This window comes from Podarcis filfolensis (assembly GCF_964270895.1).
Source record: "Podarcis filfolensis genome assembly, chromosome: 16".
Taxonomy (NCBI): Eukaryota; Metazoa; Chordata; class Lepidosauria; order Squamata; family Lacertidae; genus Podarcis; species Podarcis filfolensis.
Window position 1 is genome coordinate 2,519,513 of NC_139620.1, and position 20,945 is coordinate 2,540,457.

Here is a 20,945-nt window from a genome sequence, read left to right on the forward strand (position 1 = left end):
TGCGTGGCGAAACCCAGAAGTACAGTGGTACCTCTGGATGTGAACGGGATCCATCCCGGAGCCCCGTTCGCATCCTGAGTAGAACGTAACACGCGACTGTGCTTCTGCGCATGCGGCGTTTCGCCACTTCCACGCACGTGTGACATTATTTTGAGCCTCTGCGCATGCGCGAGCGGCAAAACCCAGAAGTAACCTGTTCCGTTACTTCTGGGTCATTGTGGAGCGTAACCTGAAAACGCTCAACCTGAAGCATATTTAACCCAAGGTATGACTGTAAATAGGTACCGCTCCAGTGGGAAGGTAAACGGCATTTCCGTGCGCTGCTCTGGTTTGCCAGAAGCGGCTTAGTCATTCTGGCCACATGACTCGGAAGCTGTACGCCGGCCTCCTTCGGCCAGTAAAGCGAGATGAGCACCGCAACCCCAGAGTCGGTCACGACTGGACCTAACAGTCAGGGGTCCCTCTACCTTTACCTATGACTGTATACACTTCCGGGTTTGCTGCGTTCGCAACCTGAAAGTTACGTATCCAGAGGGGTATGTAGCTCAAGGGTCCACTGTATCAACTGTCCTGGCGGAATGCTCTGTCCCATGAGACCAGGGCTCTGCCTTCCCCTCCCCTTTTATGAAGATCTGAGACCCCACAGCTAATTCTCCCCTGGCCTCCTCACTGGCCCAAGTAGGACCAATTCAGCCAGCTAGCCCTGGGGATTATGTAATTGATTTTTGATTTTTATTGTTATTCATGTTTTTATACTGTATTTTATGCTGCTTTTATAATTAAGTGTTTTAAATTTGTTGTTAGCCGCCCTGAGCCCGGGTTTTGAACCAAGAAGGGCGGGGTATAAATTAAAAAAATATATATTTTAATTATTATTATTCCCCTCTGCCTACTCTCCCAAATTTAGCGCGGATTTACGGGTGCCTATCCCTCCCATCCCTCCTCACTTCCAAATATATAAATGGAAACTGGCTGGTGGGCTGCTCCACCCCAGAACCGGCCATATCTCCGTGCCAGGCGATCGATTCCCGTTTGCCCCACCTGCCCTGCTTTGGGGCCTGAGTCAGTGGCGTCTGTTGCCACGCTTGAGAGCTGGGTGTTCGGAGTGCTGCACTGCGAGAGCCTTTTGGGGAGGGGGGAGAGAGATTTGGAGAGGCGGTAGGGAGAGTGTGGTTGTTGTTTTTCTGTGCGTGATTTTAATAATAATAATAGTAATAATAATAATTAATTTATATCCCGCCCTCCCCAGCCGAAGCCGGGCTCAGAGCGGCTAACAACAGTAAAAATAACACAGTTTACATAAAATCACAATCGATTAATTGAAATGCATTCTAAAATCAATTCAGAGTCAAATAAATGGCAACCATTGGGCTAGAGTTCTATGAGGATTACAAAAGGACGGGGTCAGACTGTGCCTTGGGCAAAGACCTGGTGGAACAGCTCCATCTTGCAGGCCCTGCAGAAAGATGTCAAGTCCCGCAGGGCCCTAGTCTCTTGGGACAGAGCGTTCTACCAGATCGGGGCCTCGGCCAAAAAAGCTCTGGCTCTGGTTGAGGCCAGCCTAACCTCTCTGTGGCCTGGGACCTTCAGGATGTTTTTGTTTGAAGACTGTAAGGTCCTCCGCGGGGCATACTAGGAGAGGCGGTCCTGTAGGCACGAGGGTCCTAGGCTGTATAGGGCTTTAAAGGTCAAAACCAGCCCCTTAAACCTGATCCTATACTCCACCGGGAGCCAGTGCAGCTGGTATAGCACCGGGTGAATGTGATCCCGCAGCGAGGACCCCGTAAGGAGTCTCGCCGTGGCGTTCTGGACCCACTGGAGTTTCTGGATCAGCTTCAAGGGCAGCCCCACGTAGAGCAAGTTACAATAATTGAGTCGAGAGGTGACTATTGCACATAGCTGTCAACCTTCCCTTTTTTTGCGGGAAATTCCTTATTCCAGCGCTACTTCCCGCTGCTATCCCGGATTGTTAGATATCCCGTAGTCCAGGGGTCTGCAACCTTTAAGACAAAAAGAGCCACTTGGACGCGTTTCCAAAGAAAAAAAAACTGGGAGCCGCAAAACTCGTCATTATAAAAATAACTTTTTTGGCACTTTTTTATTATTTCTTTGTTTGACCCCTCAGAATTACTCCTCCTCATAGAAATAAACGTTGTGTTCTTCACTCCCCTTCAAAACAGTGACCAGCGTACATGCCCCCTTTCAATGCAGTGACCAGCGTACATGCCCCTTACAATGTAGCGGGCAGGCGGGAAGGTGACGTCGGGACGGTGCGTGACTAATGCACGCACGGCTCCCATGCGACGTCACAGCCAGTACAGCGCCTGACACAGTGGGGAGTGTCGGGGCGCACAATGCGCCTCCTCCCCTCGCTAGTATCCACCCCAGAGCCACGGCAAAGGTGTAAAAGAGCCACATACGGCTCCAGAGCCACGGGTTGCAGACCCCTGCCGTAGACTGTCCCAGGGACAGGTGAGGCTGCTGATCCCTTATTTTCGAGGCTGCTGACACTTTATTTCAAATCTGAAAGTTGACTGCTTTGCTGTTGCATGGATCACAGGGGCTAGGTCCCTTATCCTTGCCGCCTCTTTTTGCAGCCGTTTCTTGACAGCCTCCCCCTTCTCCCTCTCTCTCTCTCTCCCCTTCCTGGCCTGTGCAGGGCTGCAAGCGGGGTGGAGAACGCGAGAGGCACTCCCCAGCTGGCGTTGGCTCGGCTCAGCTTGCTGGAGAAGCTTCCACCCGCTGGGGCCTGGCCGCTTGCCAAGGCTTGGTAGCTGAGTTATGTAACGGCCGGGTTCGCTTGAGGACAGCTCTCTCATCTGGCTGCAGGCTCCCCTAGCGACCGGCTCACTTCCTTATTTAAACCTCATCCGTGGAAAGAGAGGGAGAGGGATTTGGCGGAGGGGAAGGAACGGGGACTCGCTTTTCGCTCTCGGATCCGTGCGGTTCCTCTTTTCCCCTCCCTCCCCTCCTCTCTTTCTGCTTTGATTTTCCTCCGTTTCTTTCTATTAAATTGTTTCAACATATGACAATAACACCGTGCAGATCAATGCTTAAACCCAGAAGTTGGGTGTTTAGGCAGTGTGCATATTCTTCCCGTCTCCTTCTGCTTTGATTTTCCTTCCTCCGTTTCTTTCTATTAAATTATTTCAACATACAACAACAACACCATGCAGATAAATCCTCAAACCCAGAAGTTGGGTGTTTAGGCAGTGCTTGCAAAATGACCATCTTCGCCCTCGGATCTGTAGAGTTCCTTTTTGCCTCCTCCTCCTCTTCTTCTTCCCGTCTCCTTCTGGTTTGATTTTCCTCCCCACCCTCCCTCTTTATAAAATTATTTCAACGTATCGCAACAGCATACGTATAAATAATGGAATATCCCACCCTAGCCTGGAAGTTTAGGCAATACGTGCAAAATAACACAGCAAGTTCTTGTCGCAAACTGCTCTTTGTAGAGAAGGCAAATCTGTAGCCGTTTTATAACATGAGAGGTTGTCCTTTATTTTCTTTTTAATCATGTGCTTTATAAAGCTCTGCTATTCGGTTGCAAAAGAGTCTTCGTGCTTCGGCCTTGTGCCAATCCTTTTTTTTTTATTATTTAAATGTTTCCACAAGTGCTGTATTTGCTATACTTCGTGGTACCAGTTTGTCAGAGAAGGACCTTCGAAGTTCTGGCAGCGTTTTAGTGATTATGAAAGCTGGCTGCTAGGAGAAGAGAACTCTTCTCCACCCAAAAACTGATGGATTTTGCAGTTTCTTCAGAGAAATCGAAGTTCAGGGGCAAAGAAAGCAAACAGAAATGAAAGGCAAACAAACCTTTGCTGTTTTTCTTATGAAAAATAAAAAGTTCAGATGGGGAGAAACAGAATGCTAGAACACGCCAGATGTGTTTAATTTCTTTATCTTACGAGATGTAGCGATAAAACTTCAAAGCGGTTGATGGAAAGAATAACGTGGTTAAATTACAGTCGTACCTTGGAAGCTGAACGCCTTGGGAGTCAAACGTTTCGGCTCCCGAACGCCGCCAATCGGTTGCAGCCAATCGGAAGCCGCGCTTTGGTTTCCGAACGTTTTGGAAGTCGAACGGACCTCCAGAACGAATTCCGCTCGGCTTCCGAGGCACGACTGTATTGGCAAAAGAAACCCCAGTTCAAAGCAGCCAGCGGAGTTGTAGTGTTCAGAGAACCCTGGGAGAGACGCGGGTTCAAATTCCGCTGGGTGTGTGACCTTGAACTGGCTACTCACACTCAGCGTAACCTACCTCACAGGGTTATCGTGAGGATAAAAGGGGGAGGAGGATAAGTCTGTACACTGCCTTGAACTCCCTTGGAGAATGTTTTCTTTGGGGCATATCCTGTTTCATTTCCAGTGGTTTCCCAGCCTGTAACCTGCTGAAATCCTGTATCTTTTTATATCACGAATCTTCCAATTTAAATATTTTGCGCTAGAGCGCAAGAGTGCCCCTTTTGGACAGCAAAAATGTGTTGCTGTTGGGAATGTGCCTCAGAACAACTAAGAAATTAGAAAGATGTGTGGACAGTCCATTATCTGTGCACAGTCGTACCTTGGAAGTCGAATGGAGTCCGTTCTGGAAGTCCATTTGACTTCCAAAACATTCAGAAACCAAGCCGGACATTTGGCTTCTGAAAATAGTTTGCAAACCGGAACAGTTCAGGAGCCAAAACGTTCGGGAACTAAGCTGTTCGAAAACCAAGGTACAGTGGTACCTCGGGTTAAGTACTTAATTCATTCTGGAGGTCCGTTCTAAACCTGAAACTGTTCTTAACCTGAAGCACCACTTTAGCTAATGGGGCCTCCTGCTGCCACTGCGCCGCCACTGCACGATTTCTGTTCTCATCGTGAATCAAAGTTCTTAACCTGAGGTACTATTTCTGGGTTAGCAGAGTCTGTAACCTGAAGTGTATGTAACCCGAGGTACCACTGTACAGCTGTACCACTAATGCGCTGAGATTGTGGCAATGAGATCTTACAGAATACACTGGCAGAAGACCAACTCCAGTTTGCAGTGACCCTAAGGTTTGAAAAGCGAGTTTCCCGTTCGCATGGTTAAGACCAGAGGACTGACTCGGTATCCGTTCTAGACTTGTGACTCGTATTGGTTATTGACTGTATTTAAGGGATTGATTGATTTGTTGACTAGAGGAGAGGAAGGGGTGTCTTTAAACAGTTCGGGTTTTTCTGCAAATGTGCTGTTGTTTTTCAAATCTTTTTAAACTGCTGCCCCACAGGCAGAAAATTGGGCTAAATAAATACAAACGAAAAGGTCCGAAGGATGCAGGAATCTCATTCCCACCCCTGTCAGTCCTGCGTCTCTCTCCACACCTACCCAGCCGCCGCTGCAAAACGCCCCTGAGACTTCGGCGGCTGCTGTCCTTGCAAAGCGGTCACAAGGACTAGAACCACGGAGGTCTATGTTTCTTTTCTAAAAATGAAACCTGGCTAAGTTTCTCAGGAAGGCTAGTTCTGTGCCAGATCGCGGGTGTGTGATGCCCTGCTCCCCCAGTTTTTTATTAATTTATTATTATTATTATTATTAAGGCCACAGAGAGGTTAGGCTGGCCTCAACCAGAGCCAGGGCTTTTTCGGCTGTGGCTCCAATCTGGTAGAACGCTCAGCCACAAGAGACTAGGGCCCTGCGGGACTTGACATCTTTCCCCAGGGCCTGCAAGACAGAGCTGTTCCACCAAGCCTTTGGCCAGGGCGCACGGCCTGACTCCCTCCTTTGGCAATCTTCACAGAACTCTAGCCCAATGGTTGCCATCAATTTGATTTGAATTAATTTTATAATGAAATGATTTTAGAATGTTGTATTATTTTATTGTTGTTAGCCGCCCTGAGCCCGGCTTCGGCTGGGGAGGGCGGGATATAAATAAAAAAAATATTATTGTTGTTATTATGTTTGTGGAATAGCTCTGCACCCTTAAGGACTAGCGACTTGCTCAAAAAATAAAATAAAGCGGTAGAGCTGAGTTTCTCAGAGGCGGAGTGGGGTGGGAGAGTGGTGCTTCTGTTTTGCAATGTGCAGAGTGCATCCTGGCCCAATTATAAATAGACCCAGAGATAAAGGAGTGAAGATGAAGAACAGAAAGGGTAAAGCGGCTTAGATGTGGCTTAGCTACCGCAGAGGATCTTCCAATTAGCTCATCAACGGTACGGGGATTTCACTGCCACACGTACACAGCACGGCTTTGAAGGAAAGGGCGGCCGAAATGATCGAGGGGTTGCAGCCAGCCCCCTATGGGGACTAGTGACAACCTTCGGGGCAGCTTAGTTGTGGGGCACCTTTGTCCCCGCCCCCAGTTGCTGCAGGACTCCCAACTCCCATCGTCCTTGTTTGTTGGCCATGGTGATCTGCAGGCCTGATGGGAGTTGGAGTCCGGCAGCCTCTGGCAGTCCACAGGTGTTCCCATCCGATGGAGTTGAGAAAAGGTGAGTAATGTGGAAGAGGTGTAAAAACCACACAAAGCGATAGCAAGAATAGCAAGGGCAGACTTTTTCAGAGTGCGGCATAACAGATACCGTATTTTTTGCTCCATAAGACACACTTTTTCCTGCCTAAAAAGTAAGGGGAAATGCGTGTGCGTCTTATGGAGCGAATTTCAGGCGGGAGGCAGGCGGGAAAAGCCCCCAAGAGCCACACACATGCTCTGCGCAGCTCTTGCGGGCTTTTCCCCGAGGAGGGAGAAGGGCAGCCCGTCAGTGATGGGCAGCCCTTCTCCTTCCTCAGGGAAAAGCCTGCAAGAGCCGCACACACGCTCCACGCGGCTCGTGAAAGAGAGCACTGAGCAGAGCCTGGGATGCATACAGGCTCTGCTCAGCACTCCCTTTAAAAATATTTTTTTTCTTGAATTCCCCCTCTAAAAACTAGGTGCGTCTTATGGAGCAAAAAATATGGTGATCTGCGGAACTCCCTGCTGCTGCCTGGATGGCTTTGAAAGAGCATTATTTGTTAGATTTCTGTACTGCCCTTCATCAGAAGCAGAGAGTGGCTACTAGCCGCAATGGCTATGTTTTCCTCCACGGTCGGAGGCAGTGCGACTTGAAATACTACCAGTTGTTGGGAATCGCAATAAGGAGATTTGCTGCTTCCCTCGGGTTCTGCTTGCAAGCTTCCCTTGAGCTCTTCTTAAGTCCTCCTGAACCTCCAGGTCCAGGGGCAGTCTATCTAGATTCCGTGAGGCAGGAGGCTGGACTACACGGACTTTTTGCCTGGTCTGCAGTGTGTACGCATCAAATATATTGTCTTTTCAATTCCATTTCAATTACCGTACTTTTCCGTGTATAAGACTAGGGGTTTTTTTTACTTTAAAATAAGGTTGAAAATCTGGGGGTGCCTTAAAGATGGATAGTGCATGTGCCCATTTTCTAAATTTGGGGTCCCCAAAGGTAGGGGGCGTCTCATACATAGAAAAATACGGTACTTCTTATATTTAGAATCATGGAAGGGGTTCACAAGGGAATCTTTGGCCCAAAATGGGTCTCGAACGCACAGCCCTGGGATTAAGAGTCTTGTGGTCTGTGCCCATTTCATACATTATAATTTATTTCATTGCAGTCCGGAGTCTGTGGATGACCTGGGACCGGTTTTGCTCTCTCGTCCTGGCCTACCAGACAGGACTGTTGTTAGGATGCAGCAGAAAAGGGGTAGAATTCTGTACGCCACCCTGAGCTCCTTGGAGGAAAAGTCGGGGTGCAAATGTCGTGGAAGTAGCAAAAATAATTAATAATCCACACTCTTCCAGCTCTGCAATTCTGTGATTTTGTGAATAGTAAACCATAAAACTGGAATGCCTGTTGTCTTTGTCCATGGAGTTTTCTTGGCAGGGATACTGGAGTGGCTTGCCGGTTCCTCCTCCAGAGCTGGACCATCAAGAAGGCTGATCGCCGAAGAATTGATGCTTTTGAATTCTGGTGCTGGAGGAGACTCTTGAGAGTCCCATGGACTGCAAGAAGATCAAACACATCCATTCTGAAGGAAATCAGCCCTGAGTGCTCACTGGAAGGACAGATCCTGAAGCTGAGGCTCCAAGACTTTGGCCACCTCATGGGAAGAGAAGACTCCCTGGAAAAGACCCTGATGTTGGGAAAGATGGAGGGCGCAAGGAGAAGCGGACGACAGAGGACGAGATGGTGGGACAGTGTTCTTGAAGCTATCAGCATGAGTTTGACCAAACTGCGGGAGGCAGTGGAAGACAGGAGGGCCTGGCATGCTCTGGTCCAGGGGGTCACGAAGAGTCGGAAATGACTAAACAGCAACAACAAAAACTGGAATTCAGATTGTAATGCAATATAATAAATATAAGGAGCAATAAGGAATGCAATTGAAAAATCACACCACGTCTAGCACACAGCGTTAAAATTCCTGCACCTGGCAGGAAAATTATTTAACTGATCCTGCAAAACCTCTCAACTATTTTCAAATGGTCTGTGCCGGGGGGTGGGCGAGCATTTGGGAACCATTGCTCCAATGCGAAGGACGGAGTGTGCTGCAGTGAAACTCCAGGGTTTTAGCGAAAAGCAATTGATCGGTTTGATTCTCTCAATCGAAGAAGTTATTTTAACTCTCCTCGTTACCAGGTTGTTTGGGTCTCCCTCTTGTGGGCAAAATGCAAAACTGCAACACTATTTGAGAATGTTTACTGTCAAATAGAAATCCAGATGTTTGCTGAGAATTCATCCTGATTTGCTTGCCGGGTGTAAGACAGATTCCCATTAGGGATGGGGAATTGATTCGATTTGTATTTAACATCGAATTTATGAAATTTGCAAATTTCCAAAACAGTATGAGAACCTCGAAGCAGACATCCGCGCTAATCTGAATTTTGCGATGGAGTTCTTCGGACAGAGTTTGCAAAAATGCATGCATGGGGGGTTGAAATGAATATATCTGTGAGGATAACATTTTAAAAATGCCTTGTATTAGGGAAAAGTGCATAAAACGAATACATCTGTGGAAATAATAGGGGGGAATGCATTGTATTAGGAGAAATTGCTTACAAAAATGTGTCTGTTTGTCAAGACAGTGTGTAAAAATCTGTGCATTAGGGGGGAGATTCGCACTAAAATGCTGAAGAATTTTCATTAGGATTTTTTTTAAAAAAGTCACAAACTGATTTGGGAATGTGGAGAAGCGAATTTAAGAAACTGCGACAACTGAAACAGACAAATCCTACAATCCCAACTTTCTGTTAATCAGTCTCCCACCTCACACTTTTCGGGGCTGTTGTGCTAAGACGACAAAGCACTTGAACCCACTCTGAATTATACCATCCTAACTTTCCCGTCTGCCCTTAGATCTGGAGAAGCTGCTCCCATCTTGCAAACTAGTGGCAATATGGAGCCTAAGGTAAAGGGGCCCCTGACCATTAGGTCCAGTCGTGGCCGACTCTGGAATTGCGGCGCTCATCTCGCTTTATTGGCCGAGGGAGCCGGCGTACAGCTTCCAGGTCATGTAGCCAGCATGACTAAGCCACTTCTGGCGAACCAGAGCAGCGCACGGAAACGCCATTTACCTTCCCGCCGGAGTGGTACCTATTTATCTACTTGCACTTTGAGGTGCTTTCGAACTGCTAGGTTGGCAGGAGCAGGCACTGAGCAACGGGAGCTCACCCCGTCACGGGGATTTGAACCGCTGACCTTCTGATTGGCAAGCCCTAGGCTCAGTGGTTTAACCCACAGCACCACCCACGTCCCTAATATGGAGCCTAAAACCCCGGTATTTTCTGCTCCCTGAAAAAGCAACGTCAAATACCAAACTCTTGACTTCTCTCTTCCACAGACCTCTGCCCTTTTCTGTCCTTACCTCTTGGTTTCTCGGCCACTTTGCCTCTTTGCTGCTATCCCCTAGATCTGCTTCCTCCTTAATATCTGGGGACCGGACCTCGCCTGAGCATGCCCCACTCTGCCCGCCCCTCTCTCCCTCCTTTCCACCACCCCGTCTCGTTTCCCTTCAGCAAAGTTCTTTCCAGCCAAACTTTCCCAGTCGCTCTGAGCAGGTGGAGTGTTTGCTTTAATTCCATAGCCAACCTTTTCATGGCTTGCCGAACATTTCATGACATCACAGCAGCTTGGCCAATAGCAGGCCAGGGCTGTGGGCGAAGATATTTCACGAGGCAGGCAGGCAGCTTACGTTCCTTTGGACCATTGGTTTGTGTTTGGTTTCATTTATTTATTTCTTGAAAACAAACGAACCTCTCTTAACTCGCCCTCTTCTTGATTCACAGGGTCAGCAGCAATGAAGAAGACACACACGTGTGAGTAGAATTTCATTATTTGTTGGGTTTGGTAGGAAGACGGTAGCTTTTTTAAAAAAAAGGAAAGGTGTTGCAAGTCCGTGAAATTACCAGATTTTTCCTGCCCCTCGCTCCTCAGCTCACCCCGATCTCTGAGCAAGTGCAGACTACCCACTATTCAACAACAGGTTAACCACAGCGGAGGGTGTAAGCACTTAGAGAGTTGCCCCCCTGTATCTTCCTGGCAGCTGCTAAGCACTTTGCAACAACTGGTGGGCTCCTTTGTGAGTTAATGATCGGCAGCTGCAAACGCAACGCTCAAATGCTTTAAAAAGAACAGTGTCCTGGGGTAATAATAATAATAATAATAATAATAATAATGATAATAATAATAATAATTTATACCCCGCCCATCTGGCTGGGTTTCCCCAGCCACTCTGGGCGGCTTCCAACAAAACACTAAAATACAATAACCTATTAAACATTAAAAGCTTCCCTAAACAGGGCTGCCTTCAGATGTCTTCTAAAAGTCTGGTAGTTGTTCTTCTCCTTGACATCTGGTGGGAGGGCATTCCATAGGGCAGGTGCCACCACTGAGAAGGCCCTCTGCCTGGTTCCCTGTAACTTGGCTTCTCGCAGCGAGGGAACCGCCAGAAGGCCCTCAGCGCTGGACCTCAATGTCCGGCCTGAACGATGGGGGTGGAGATGCTCCTTCAGGTCTACTGGACCGAGGCCATTTAGGGCTTTAAAGGTCAGCACCTTTAAAGGATCTCGCAAGCAGGTCTTGAAATCCATTAGTGACAAAGAGAGATGTCTCACACGAAGCCAAGGCCACTGGCCCATCTAGATCAGGACTCCCTTCACTGACGGGCAGAGGCTCTCCAGGATTCCAGACCAGGGTGGTCCCTACCTGGAAGTGCCAGGGATCAGCCTTCAGAAACTGGCATTTGCAGGTAAAGTGTCACCGCACATGGAGGCTCCATTCAGCAGTTGTGGCTTGGCGACCATCTACGGCCCGTTCCTCTGTGTATTTGTCAAATAGGTTAGGGTGCAGCCTTCCCCAGCCTATGGTCCTCCAGCTATTGCTGAGCTGTAGCTCTCAATATCCTTGAGAGTTGGCCAGAATGGCCGGGGCTGATGGGAGTTGGAGTTAACGAACATCATAGAACTACAACGCCCATCATCCCTGCCTGTTGGCCACGCCGACTGAAGCTGACAGGAGATGTAGTCCAATGGTGTTCTTTGACTCCAACTCCCATCGGCTCCTGCAAACATGGCCAGCAGGGATGGTCGGACCACCAATGTTCTTGGACTCCACCTCCCGTCAGCCCTAGCCAACGTGGCCAGGAGTACCAACTTGGCCCCACGACTGTGGGTGCCCAGGGCCGTGGGTACTGTGAACCTGGCACCGAGTTGAGTTGATAAAACTTTATTCGCATTAGCCAATGGCCATAGCAACAGTAAAACATTACAGTATAAAGGAAATTTGATAAAAGAGCACAATTTAAAGTCCTGAATCAGCAGTCATTTAGTGGCCCTTATTCTGATTTCCCCTGCTATGAACCTGGCAACCTTTGCTGTTATCTGCTCATTTTGATCTGATAGACGAAAGGCCATCATGGCAGTGGTTGAGCGCCCTGGGATGGTTAGTACGAGTGGGGTGGTGATCTCGTTCCTTGGGTCTTTGTAGAGAGCGCAAGACAGGAGGACGTGTGCCGCTGTTTCGGTGCCGCCATCTCCACAGGGGCAAAGACGTTTCTCAGGTGGGATCTTTTGGAATCGACCCTCAAGTACATGGCAAAACATCCAGTCTTGCAAGTGTAAAAGCACGTCTGTATTTTGGGATAATAAGTTTGTGCAGATATGGGGCCAGAGAATCAAAATGGAGAGGTGGAAAATGAACATACCAAGGGCAGAATTTCCTTATAGTGGCCAGGTTGTTCTGATGCTCGATATCTTTTAGACGTTGACCAGTTAGACTGTTTGCTTTAGCAGGGTCCATAGTGAGTAGGTGTTGTGGGGATAGGCCACAAGAGTGAAGTTTCTGATAGACGGTTTTAAGCCAGGCACTTTTATGGGAATCTTGAAGTACTAGGGATAGTAAACAAGGGGGATTTGAGTTTAGGCAGAGCCAGAAGTTAAGAGTTCTTTGCCAAGTCCGTACTTCTACTGAAGGGAGACTTGCCTCCAGTCTCAATGATGCATTTGGGACGCATGGCAGTACAGAAAAAATAAAAGTTAGGAACTTTGATTGAACAGCTTCCGAAGTGCTAAGGTGGTTACTAGTCCAAATCTGAGCCCCGTATGGTAGCTGTGCTAGGGGTTTAGCTTGGAAGACTTCAAGGGCTGATGGTATATGGTTGCCACCCTTTGCATGGAAAAAGCGAGTCAAATTCTTGGCACTTTGGGATGCTTTTTTTTTTTTTGCACATTTTTGTTGTGCTGCCCATGACCCCGTGGACTGGAAAATAAGGCCCAAATATTTGAAAGCGTTGACCTGTTTGATTGGCTGATTGGCCATACGCCAACTGTGGGGCCTCTATTTTCTTGAGTAAACCATAACTTTGGTTTTCTGATAGTTTACAACCAGGTGTTATCTCTGGCAATACACACTGAGAATTTTCTTATCAGTCTTTTTAGGCCTATTTCTGTTTGGGATAAGAGGACCGCATCATCAGCATATAATAGTACAGAGATGGGTTTTGAGGCCAGTTTAGGGGCATGGATATATGTGGGTGCCTGGACCCTTCATGGGGAATTTGTGGGTGCTCAGTGTCAGGTGCTGTTGCGGTTGCTCGAGAGTAACCAGGCAGGACTCCGACCTGTGTTTTACAAGCTTTATTTTGGTGCAAACTATTTACAGTGAAGAGCCCCAGAGCTCATGTCTGGCTCAATCACTAGCAGAATCCGGGAGTGGTCTTTTTTTGGACCTCCCCCAACATAAGAGTTTCGTTACCCCCAGCTGTCTCCTCCCCTCTCTGTGCCCCAAACTACTGCGCAGGATGGGCGATGGCAAGGGCGTGTTTCCCTCCTGTCCAGCTTGCCCACAAACGGTGTTAAGGCTCCCACCAGCATCCTCTGGTCCTTGCCTCTCTTCCCCACTGGAGGTGAGGCTTTCCTCCTCCCCAGAAGAGGAACTGCTTTGCAAGATTTTCGGAGGCTCCCTGTAACACAACTGCCCCTCCATCTCTTGCCTCTGAGCCGATGGCAGTTCCCTGACACTCGGACACCCAGGGCCCCAGGGAGTTGGCACCTATGAACATGGCCAAAGGTCAAGGATGATGGGAATTGGAGTCCATTGGCTCATCTAGCTTGGAACTGTCTATTCAGACCACTGGTCCTGCTGGTTGCCAGGAGCCAGAGTCCAGCCACCTTCAACAAGGTTGTGCCAATGGGGCCTTGTCGTTCCTTGTTCTGTTGCGGCACCTTGTGCTCAGTTGCTTTTTTCTTGACGCCCCAGGACCTACTTTCTTTCCACCTCCGGTGCCTCTGTGGGTTGAGGCTGGTAGGGGAGAGAAATGGGGACACTGGCGTATTTCCCCCTCTTATTTGGTGCCTGGAACAAGATCTGTGTGGTGGGCCCCTTCCTGTCGCTGTGGGATGCAGATCAGCACCACGGTTCTCTGCACGACGGGATGCGGTTGGGCTCGCCCAAGCGCTGAGCGGGGCTCCATCTCGGGAAACAAAGGGCGTCCTGGCCTGACGTCGTGCTTTGCGGTGGGAGGGGGGTGTTTGACCTTGATAAACAGGGAGGGCGAGGCGGGTCGGCCACGTCAGATGTGTCAAAACAAGGGTGCAGGCCTTGAGTTTTGGGGCCCACCTTGTCTCGCCCCTTGTTTTCACCATGGCCAAATGTAGCCATGGCTGCCATGTTGGGTGGATGGACAAACTTGTGGAGGAGAGGGCTTTGTTTTTGTTTAGTCGTTTAGTCGTGTCCGCCTCTTCGTGACCCCCTGGACCAGAGCACACCAGGCACTCCTGTCTTCCACTGCCTCCCGCAGTTTGGTGAAACTCATGCTGGTAGCTTCGAGAACACTATCCCACCATCTCATCCTCTGTCATCCCCTTCTCCTTGTGCCCTCCATCTTTCCCAACATCAAGGTCTTTTCCAGGGAGTCTTCTCATGAGGTGGCCAAAGTCTTGGAGCCTCAGCTTCAGGATCTGTCTTTCCCGTGAGCACTCAGGGCTGATTTCCTTCAGAAAGGATCGGTTTGATCTTCTTGCAGTCCATGGGACTCTCAAGAGTCTCCTCCAGCACCAGAATTCAAAAGCATCAATTCTTCGGCGATCAGCCTTCTTGATGGTCCAGCTCTCACTTCCATACATCACTACTGGGAAAACCAGAGCTTTTACTATACGGACCTTAGTTGGCAAGGTGATGTCTCTGCTTTTTAAGATGCTGTCTAGGTTTGTCATCGCTTTTCTCCCAAGAAGCAGGCGTCTTTTAATTTCGTGACGGCTGTCACCATCTGCAGTGATCATGGAGCCCAAGAAAGTAACATCTCTCACTGCCTCCATTTCTTCCCCTTCTATTTGCCAGGAGGTGATGGGACCAGTGGCCATGATCTTCGTTTTTTTGATGTTGAGCTTCAGACCATATTTTGCGCTCTCCTCTTTCACCCTCACCAATGGCTATTAGCCACGATTTCTATGTTCTGCCCTCACTGTTGGAGGCAGTCATGCTTATGGAAACCACAGGAGGGGAGAGGACCTCTTGTACTCAAATCCCGGTGCGTGTTTGGCATAATGGGCATCTGGTTGGCCACTGTGAGCACAGGACCCTGGACTAGATGGGCCACCCGCTTGATCCAGCAGGGCTCTCCATATGTTCAGGTGCCCCAAAGAACCAAGGAATTGAGATAAACTGCCTCTGGACCTGGAGGTTCCATAGCAACCTCAGAAGAGCCTGCAGGCCAAAGGGGACCCATCTAGTCCTGCATCCCTGAATCTCGCAACATCCATTGCGTGTTCTCCCCCCCCCCCTTTTTAATAGTAAATTTTATTGGTATTTTCCACACAACAACAACACGAAAAATATCGAAAAATAACAATACACAAAACACAAAAACCAGCATACAAAAAAACCCAAATCCATACCTTACAAGTTAATAATATAAACACTAAAAGGAAAAACAAACATTGACTTCCACCAATCCCACAGCACCTCCTTTATCTCTCATTGTGTCTTCCTGTTTTCCTTATCATCTCTATCCTAGCATATAGATATAAATCCCTCTTTCTTATCTTTTTACTTCACAAGGTTATTCCAGACTCAGCCAGATTTCTGTCCTCGAACCTTGGCTTTTAAGGTATTCATTTAGACACTCCCGTTCCTTTTTCACTTCACTTTTGGGTTTTTGTCTTGTTATATCTGTCAATTTGGCTAATTCTAAATATTCTGAAAGCTTACATAACCACTCTCCCCTTGTGGGTAGCTGATTCCCTTTCCAATACTTAGCCACCAGGATTCTTGCTTCAGACGTTGTGTCTAAGAAAAATTTAGTTTTGTCTTTTGGAATATCATCATGTAAAATTCCTAAAAGGAATGCCTCTGGCCTTTTACTATATGATATTCTTAGTATTTTCATTATTTCTTCATGGATCATGCTCCGAAATTTCCCAATTTTGGGGCATGTCCACCACATATGGTAGAAGGTTCCTTTTTGTTTCTTGCATCTCCAGCACTTATTATTATATGTTTTATTCATTTTTGCCAGCCTTTCTGGCACCAGGTACCACTGCATGTTCATGAGTTTGAGCGTCATGAGGGAGGGAGAAAAACTGGTACCACCAGTAACGTTTTCCTTTCTGATCTGAGTGCTGGACAGATGTGCTGTTGGGGTGCTATTTGTGGGGAGAAATCTCCCTAAATGGGCAGCCACACACTTCCTTTCTCCTTCTTCTCCTTCTCCTTCTTTACTTCCATATTTGGAGTCCTTTCTTGACACTCCAGAAATGGCTGTACGCTGCGCATCCGGAACGCTTGGTTTTAGCCCCATCAACTGTGCGCACGCAGTCAGTGGTGTCCGAAGGGGTCCCAGGTCTGAAGACCTCTTGCTCGAAACTGCAGGAGCGAGGAGAGTTCAGCCGTTGCGCTTGAGTCCTGTTTGAAGAGTTTGGATTTGATATCCCGCCTTTCACTCCCCTTCAGGAGTCTCAAAGCGGCTAACATTCTCCTTTCCCTTCCTCCCCCACAACAAACACTCTGTGAGGTGAGTGGGGCTGAGAGACTTCAGAGAAGTGTGACCAGCCCAAGGTCACCCAGCAGCTGCAGGTGGAGGAGCAGGGAAGCGAACCCGGTTCCCCAGATTACGAGACTACCGCTCTTAACCACTACACCACAGTGGCTTCTCTTTGGGGACCACTGTGTTAAGTCACTGTGGGAACGAGGTGCTGGAGCAATGCATCTCTGGCCTGATCCAGCCTTTGGAACCAGGCATTTTGGGCCATATCACACCGATTCGGCTCCGGTTTTTGCCAGTTGCTTACTTGTTTCCAGGCCCAAATCTGGGCACTGATTTTTAACCCTTAAACATCCTGAGCTGGAGTGTGGTACCTTTGGCCATCCCAGGGACAACATTGCCATCGCGGCCAACCCTTGACGTGACTTTCCCCTTGAAACAGAAAGCCACATTCCAGCCTCAGAGTTTTCTGTGCTCGCCATCTCCTGCCTCAGACTCTCTCATCCATCCACGTTTCCCCCCCAAAAAAACGGAAACTTTTCTTGTGGCTTTTTCATCTTCTCTCTGCCTTTCTCTTTGGCCTTTTGTGGGTCTGGAACTTTCCAACTCGCTGCTGTATCTCTCTCTTATCCCCCCCCCCCAAAAAAATTACAACCGGAGTTTCTGATTGGCCGTTGGGAGCGCCAGTCTGTCGGGTGCTGCGTCACCTGTCAGTCTGCTGATGATGCTGCCTTTTTAAAAAAAGGAAATCTGACTACACACACACACACACACACACACACACCCCAAAAGCGCTTCTCGCTCATTGCAGCTGATGCCCAGAGACGAACAGGTGTCGCAGAGTCAAACCGCTGACAGTCCTCTTCCCCACAAGCCATCTTCACCATGCGAGGTATGTGGGGAGAGGTTGGGGGAGGCAAAGCGACTGCTTCGGGCCACCTGTTGGCTTACAGCTGGCGCCAGAGCAGTGGGGGGTTTGATGGGACCCCCAGAAACCCATAACGGAGCGGAGCCAGGGCTGCAGGATGCCAGCTCCAGAGCCCAGAACAATCGGGCTGTGTGTGTGTGTGTGTGTGTGTGTGTGTATTTGTACTGAATTTTTCAAACGTTTTCACGGTAACCTTCAAATCAAATGCATTGTTTCCTAAGTTGACTTTCTCACCTTCACCTCCACAGTGTTTTTCCTCACACCTTTTCTACTGCATTATATCTTTGTCTATCACAAAAAAATGTTTCTCTATTGAAGTTGTTATTTTATCATTTTTCTTCCCTGCTTTTATCTCAAATACTGCCAACGATTTGACTCTCTCTCTCTCTCTCTCTCTATATATATATATAGTGGTACCTCGGGTTACATACACTTCAGGTTACAGACTCCGCTAACCCAGAAATAGTACCTTGGGTTAAGAACTTTGCTTCAGGATGAGAACAGAAATCGTGCAGTGGTGGCAAGAGGCCCCATTAGCTAAAGTGGTGCTTCAGGTTAAGAACTGTTAGAGGTTAAGAACGGACCTCTGGAACGAATTAAGTACTTAACTTGAGGTACCACTGTATATATATATGTGTGTGTGTGTATATATATATATATATATATATATATATATATATATATATAGAGTCATTTAGTTGTGTCCGACTCTTTGTGACCCCCTGGACCAGAGCACGCCAGGCACTCCTGTCTTCCACTGCCTCCTGCAGTTTAGTCAAACTCATGCTGGTCGCTTCGACAACACTGTCCCACCATCTCGTCCTCCGGCATCCCCTTCTCCTTGTGCCCTCCATCTTTCCCAACATCAGGGTCTTTTCCAGGGAGTCTTCTCTTCTCAGGAGGTGGCCAAAGTCTTGGAGCCTCAGCTTCAGGATCTGTCCTTCCAGTGAGCACTCAGGGCTGATTTCCTTCAGAATGGATTGGTTTGATCTTCTTGCAGTCCATGGGACTCTCTAGAGTCTCCTCCAGCACCAGAATTCAAAAGCATCAATTCTTCGGCGAGATATATATATAGTCCACGAAAGTCCTCTATGAAGAGTTGGTCATTTTGGTCTCTAAATTTCGCTGTTTCTGCATAGTCCATTGCTTTCAAAAACCACTCTTCCTTTGTTGGAACTGCCTCTTCTTCCCATTTCTGTGCATATAATATTCTAGCTGCCATTGTCACAGACATAAATAGTTTGATCACTCTCTTTGGGACAGCTGTCCCTATTATACATGTAAGGAAAAGGTCTGGTCTTTTGGAAATACCCATTTAAACAGGTTCTTCATTATATTATATTTTCCCCCAAACTTTTTGGTTATGTACATATCCACCACATGGAACAATTATGTTTTTTTATGGGACCCTCAAAGGCCCAATCCCTGAGCAGGGCCAAAGTTGTGGCTTTCCTAATTTAAGGGCTGTGTTGCTCAAGGAACCCCCTTCAAAACAATAAAAATGCTAATATTGCTGGTGAGCTGATAACGGTGTGCAATGCTGAATTTCTTGCCTACATTCCTGGAGGCTGTAGAGTAGGGATTTGGCGAGAAATTTGAACTGTATGTATAGCTTATATATAAACCGTACGCGTGTTTTACATTTGTCTGATCCTGTTTGGCTGCAACCTGTGTTTGGTTGCCTCGTTAATCAGATTGAATTCAAACTGGTTCACACGGAAAGGTGATCCGGACCTAATTTATACTTTCCTAGCCGAAACTTCGCCGTCCTTTGAAATTCGCACACTTGCGAATTTTGCAGTCTGGTTCTCCAGCCAGCATTGCATCAAAAAGAAAAAAAAAGGCATATGCACATTGGTAAAAATGAGATATGCACCCCCCAAAAGTGTCATGTTAGGGAATACAGGGAAACGGCTTTGCCAAAATGCGCGTTGGGAAAAATATTTGCCCGTGTGTCTGTTAGGAGAAATTTGCACAAGAAGGCTAGTGAATTTTCATGAGGACATTTCATTTCATTTTAAATCTCAAATTTTTGGATTTCATGGTCCTTGGTTAAACACCTTGGTCATAATATTAGCTCTGGAATTTATGGGTGCAGATTATAGATGTTTCCAATGAAGGAAGAAAATGACACCTCACATCCCTGTCTATTGCAGGGACGGGGCCGTGGGGTTTTTCCTGGCTTCGCAAGAAGGTGAGACCCCGACTGTAATGGGCTTAAGTTACAAGGGGGCAGATTTTGGCTGAAAGTTCTCAGCAGTTCAGAGCAATTCAGCAGTTGCCAAAAGGGTTGTGGTGAACTCTCTCACCATAGCTCTTCCAGATGGGCAGCCGTCCATCAGGGAGGACCTAACTCTTGATATCTGGCATTGAGCAGTTGGTTTGACTAGATGGCTTTACAAGGACCCCTTCTCTGGCACTGCCGTTATTTAAAAAGCAAAAGCAAATACTAAAAGTGATCATCACTTTTTTTTAGCCTTCGGGATACTTTTCGATGTATCTTGGTCATACAGTCACTGAAAGTCAGTGCAAGTTTGCTCTTATTCTCTCCATTTTACGGATGAAAGGAAACAGCGGTAGTTTAATTCGCGACCGCTTCACATATCTGTGCTGCATCAAGATTTGCAATGGGAGCTTGCCTGTTTCTTGCTGGTACTCGGCATTCGACACAGTCGAAAATGACAGGGGGAATTTAAAACCGTTTCCTTCTAGTAATGAATCACAGGTTGTTTCTCTACACACCCCAGTTAAAATATTCTCACCCTCATAAAATGCAGGTATATTTAATTCAAATCAGGCTCATGCATATTCTGTTCTTTCTGGGCGGGGGCGTTGCTGAGTCGTGTTACAACATGTTGATTTTCCTGGGTTGGGGGGCAAATATATTTTTCTTTCTCCACGGCCTGGCCATCAAGAAGTCTCTTGAGTCAGCCTCTCCCCAGATCTCCTCCTTTCGCAAAGACAACCTGGGTTTTTCAGGGTTAAATGGAGCACCCCCAGTCGGTCAGGTGTGAAACTCTTGTTGGGTAGAATCATGGTTTTAATGCTATTAGTGGACTACCATTGATCTGCACTTGACAAAGGAGAAAGGAGGGACCAGGTCCTCTGCCCTCCAAGGACCTGTAAAAAATGGATGCCAGGGAGACGGCAGAAAGAGCCGAAGGTGAACAGAACAAGCTTCTGTGTCTGATTAACATGGACTTAAGGTTAGGGTCAGTAGGAGGGTGCCTGCCGTTATAATTTGCCCTTTCGAAAATGGTAGGCAAACTGAAACTTGGCCATCCTTTATCATTTGCATTTCTCTGAATTTTGCAGTGCAGTCTTCCCTCCATGCAATGTCTCCAAAGAGGCATATAACTGGTGCTACGGGTGTGTGAAAATGCATGTTTGCGACAGTAGCTTACAAAAACGCATTAAAATTAGGGGAAATCGCTTTGCAAGCATTTGCGTATTGGACAAAATTGCAACAGTGTATACAAGGCGAAATCTGCAGATGGCTTTAATTGAGGGCTTCTTTCAAAAATTGTCAAACTGATATGGAAATGCAGGAAAATGAACTTGAGACTGGGGAAAAATGAGAAA

The 20,945-nt window shown here is 47.6% G+C and overlaps 1 protein-coding gene across 6 annotated transcripts in view; it reads left to right on the top strand.

Moving 5' to 3' along the window:
• RORC (RAR related orphan receptor C) overlaps positions 1–20,945 on the top strand; it is a 93,396-nt gene that overhangs the window by 31,856 nt on the left and 40,595 nt on the right. For 2 of the 6 annotated variants that reach the window (XM_083591246.1, XM_083591243.1), the window contains exon 2: positions 10,245–10,274. In XM_083591246.1, the coding sequence (XP_083447372.1) occupies positions 10,256–10,274 (19 nt within the window). In that variant the 5' untranslated portion in view covers positions 10,245–10,255. Of the gene's footprint in view, positions 1–1,086; positions 1,159–10,244; positions 10,275–17,266; positions 17,328–19,908; positions 20,075–20,945 lie in introns of those variants that run through there. The other 4 variants (XM_083591247.1, XM_083591244.1, XM_083591248.1 and 1 more) reach the window with 4 other exon arrangements.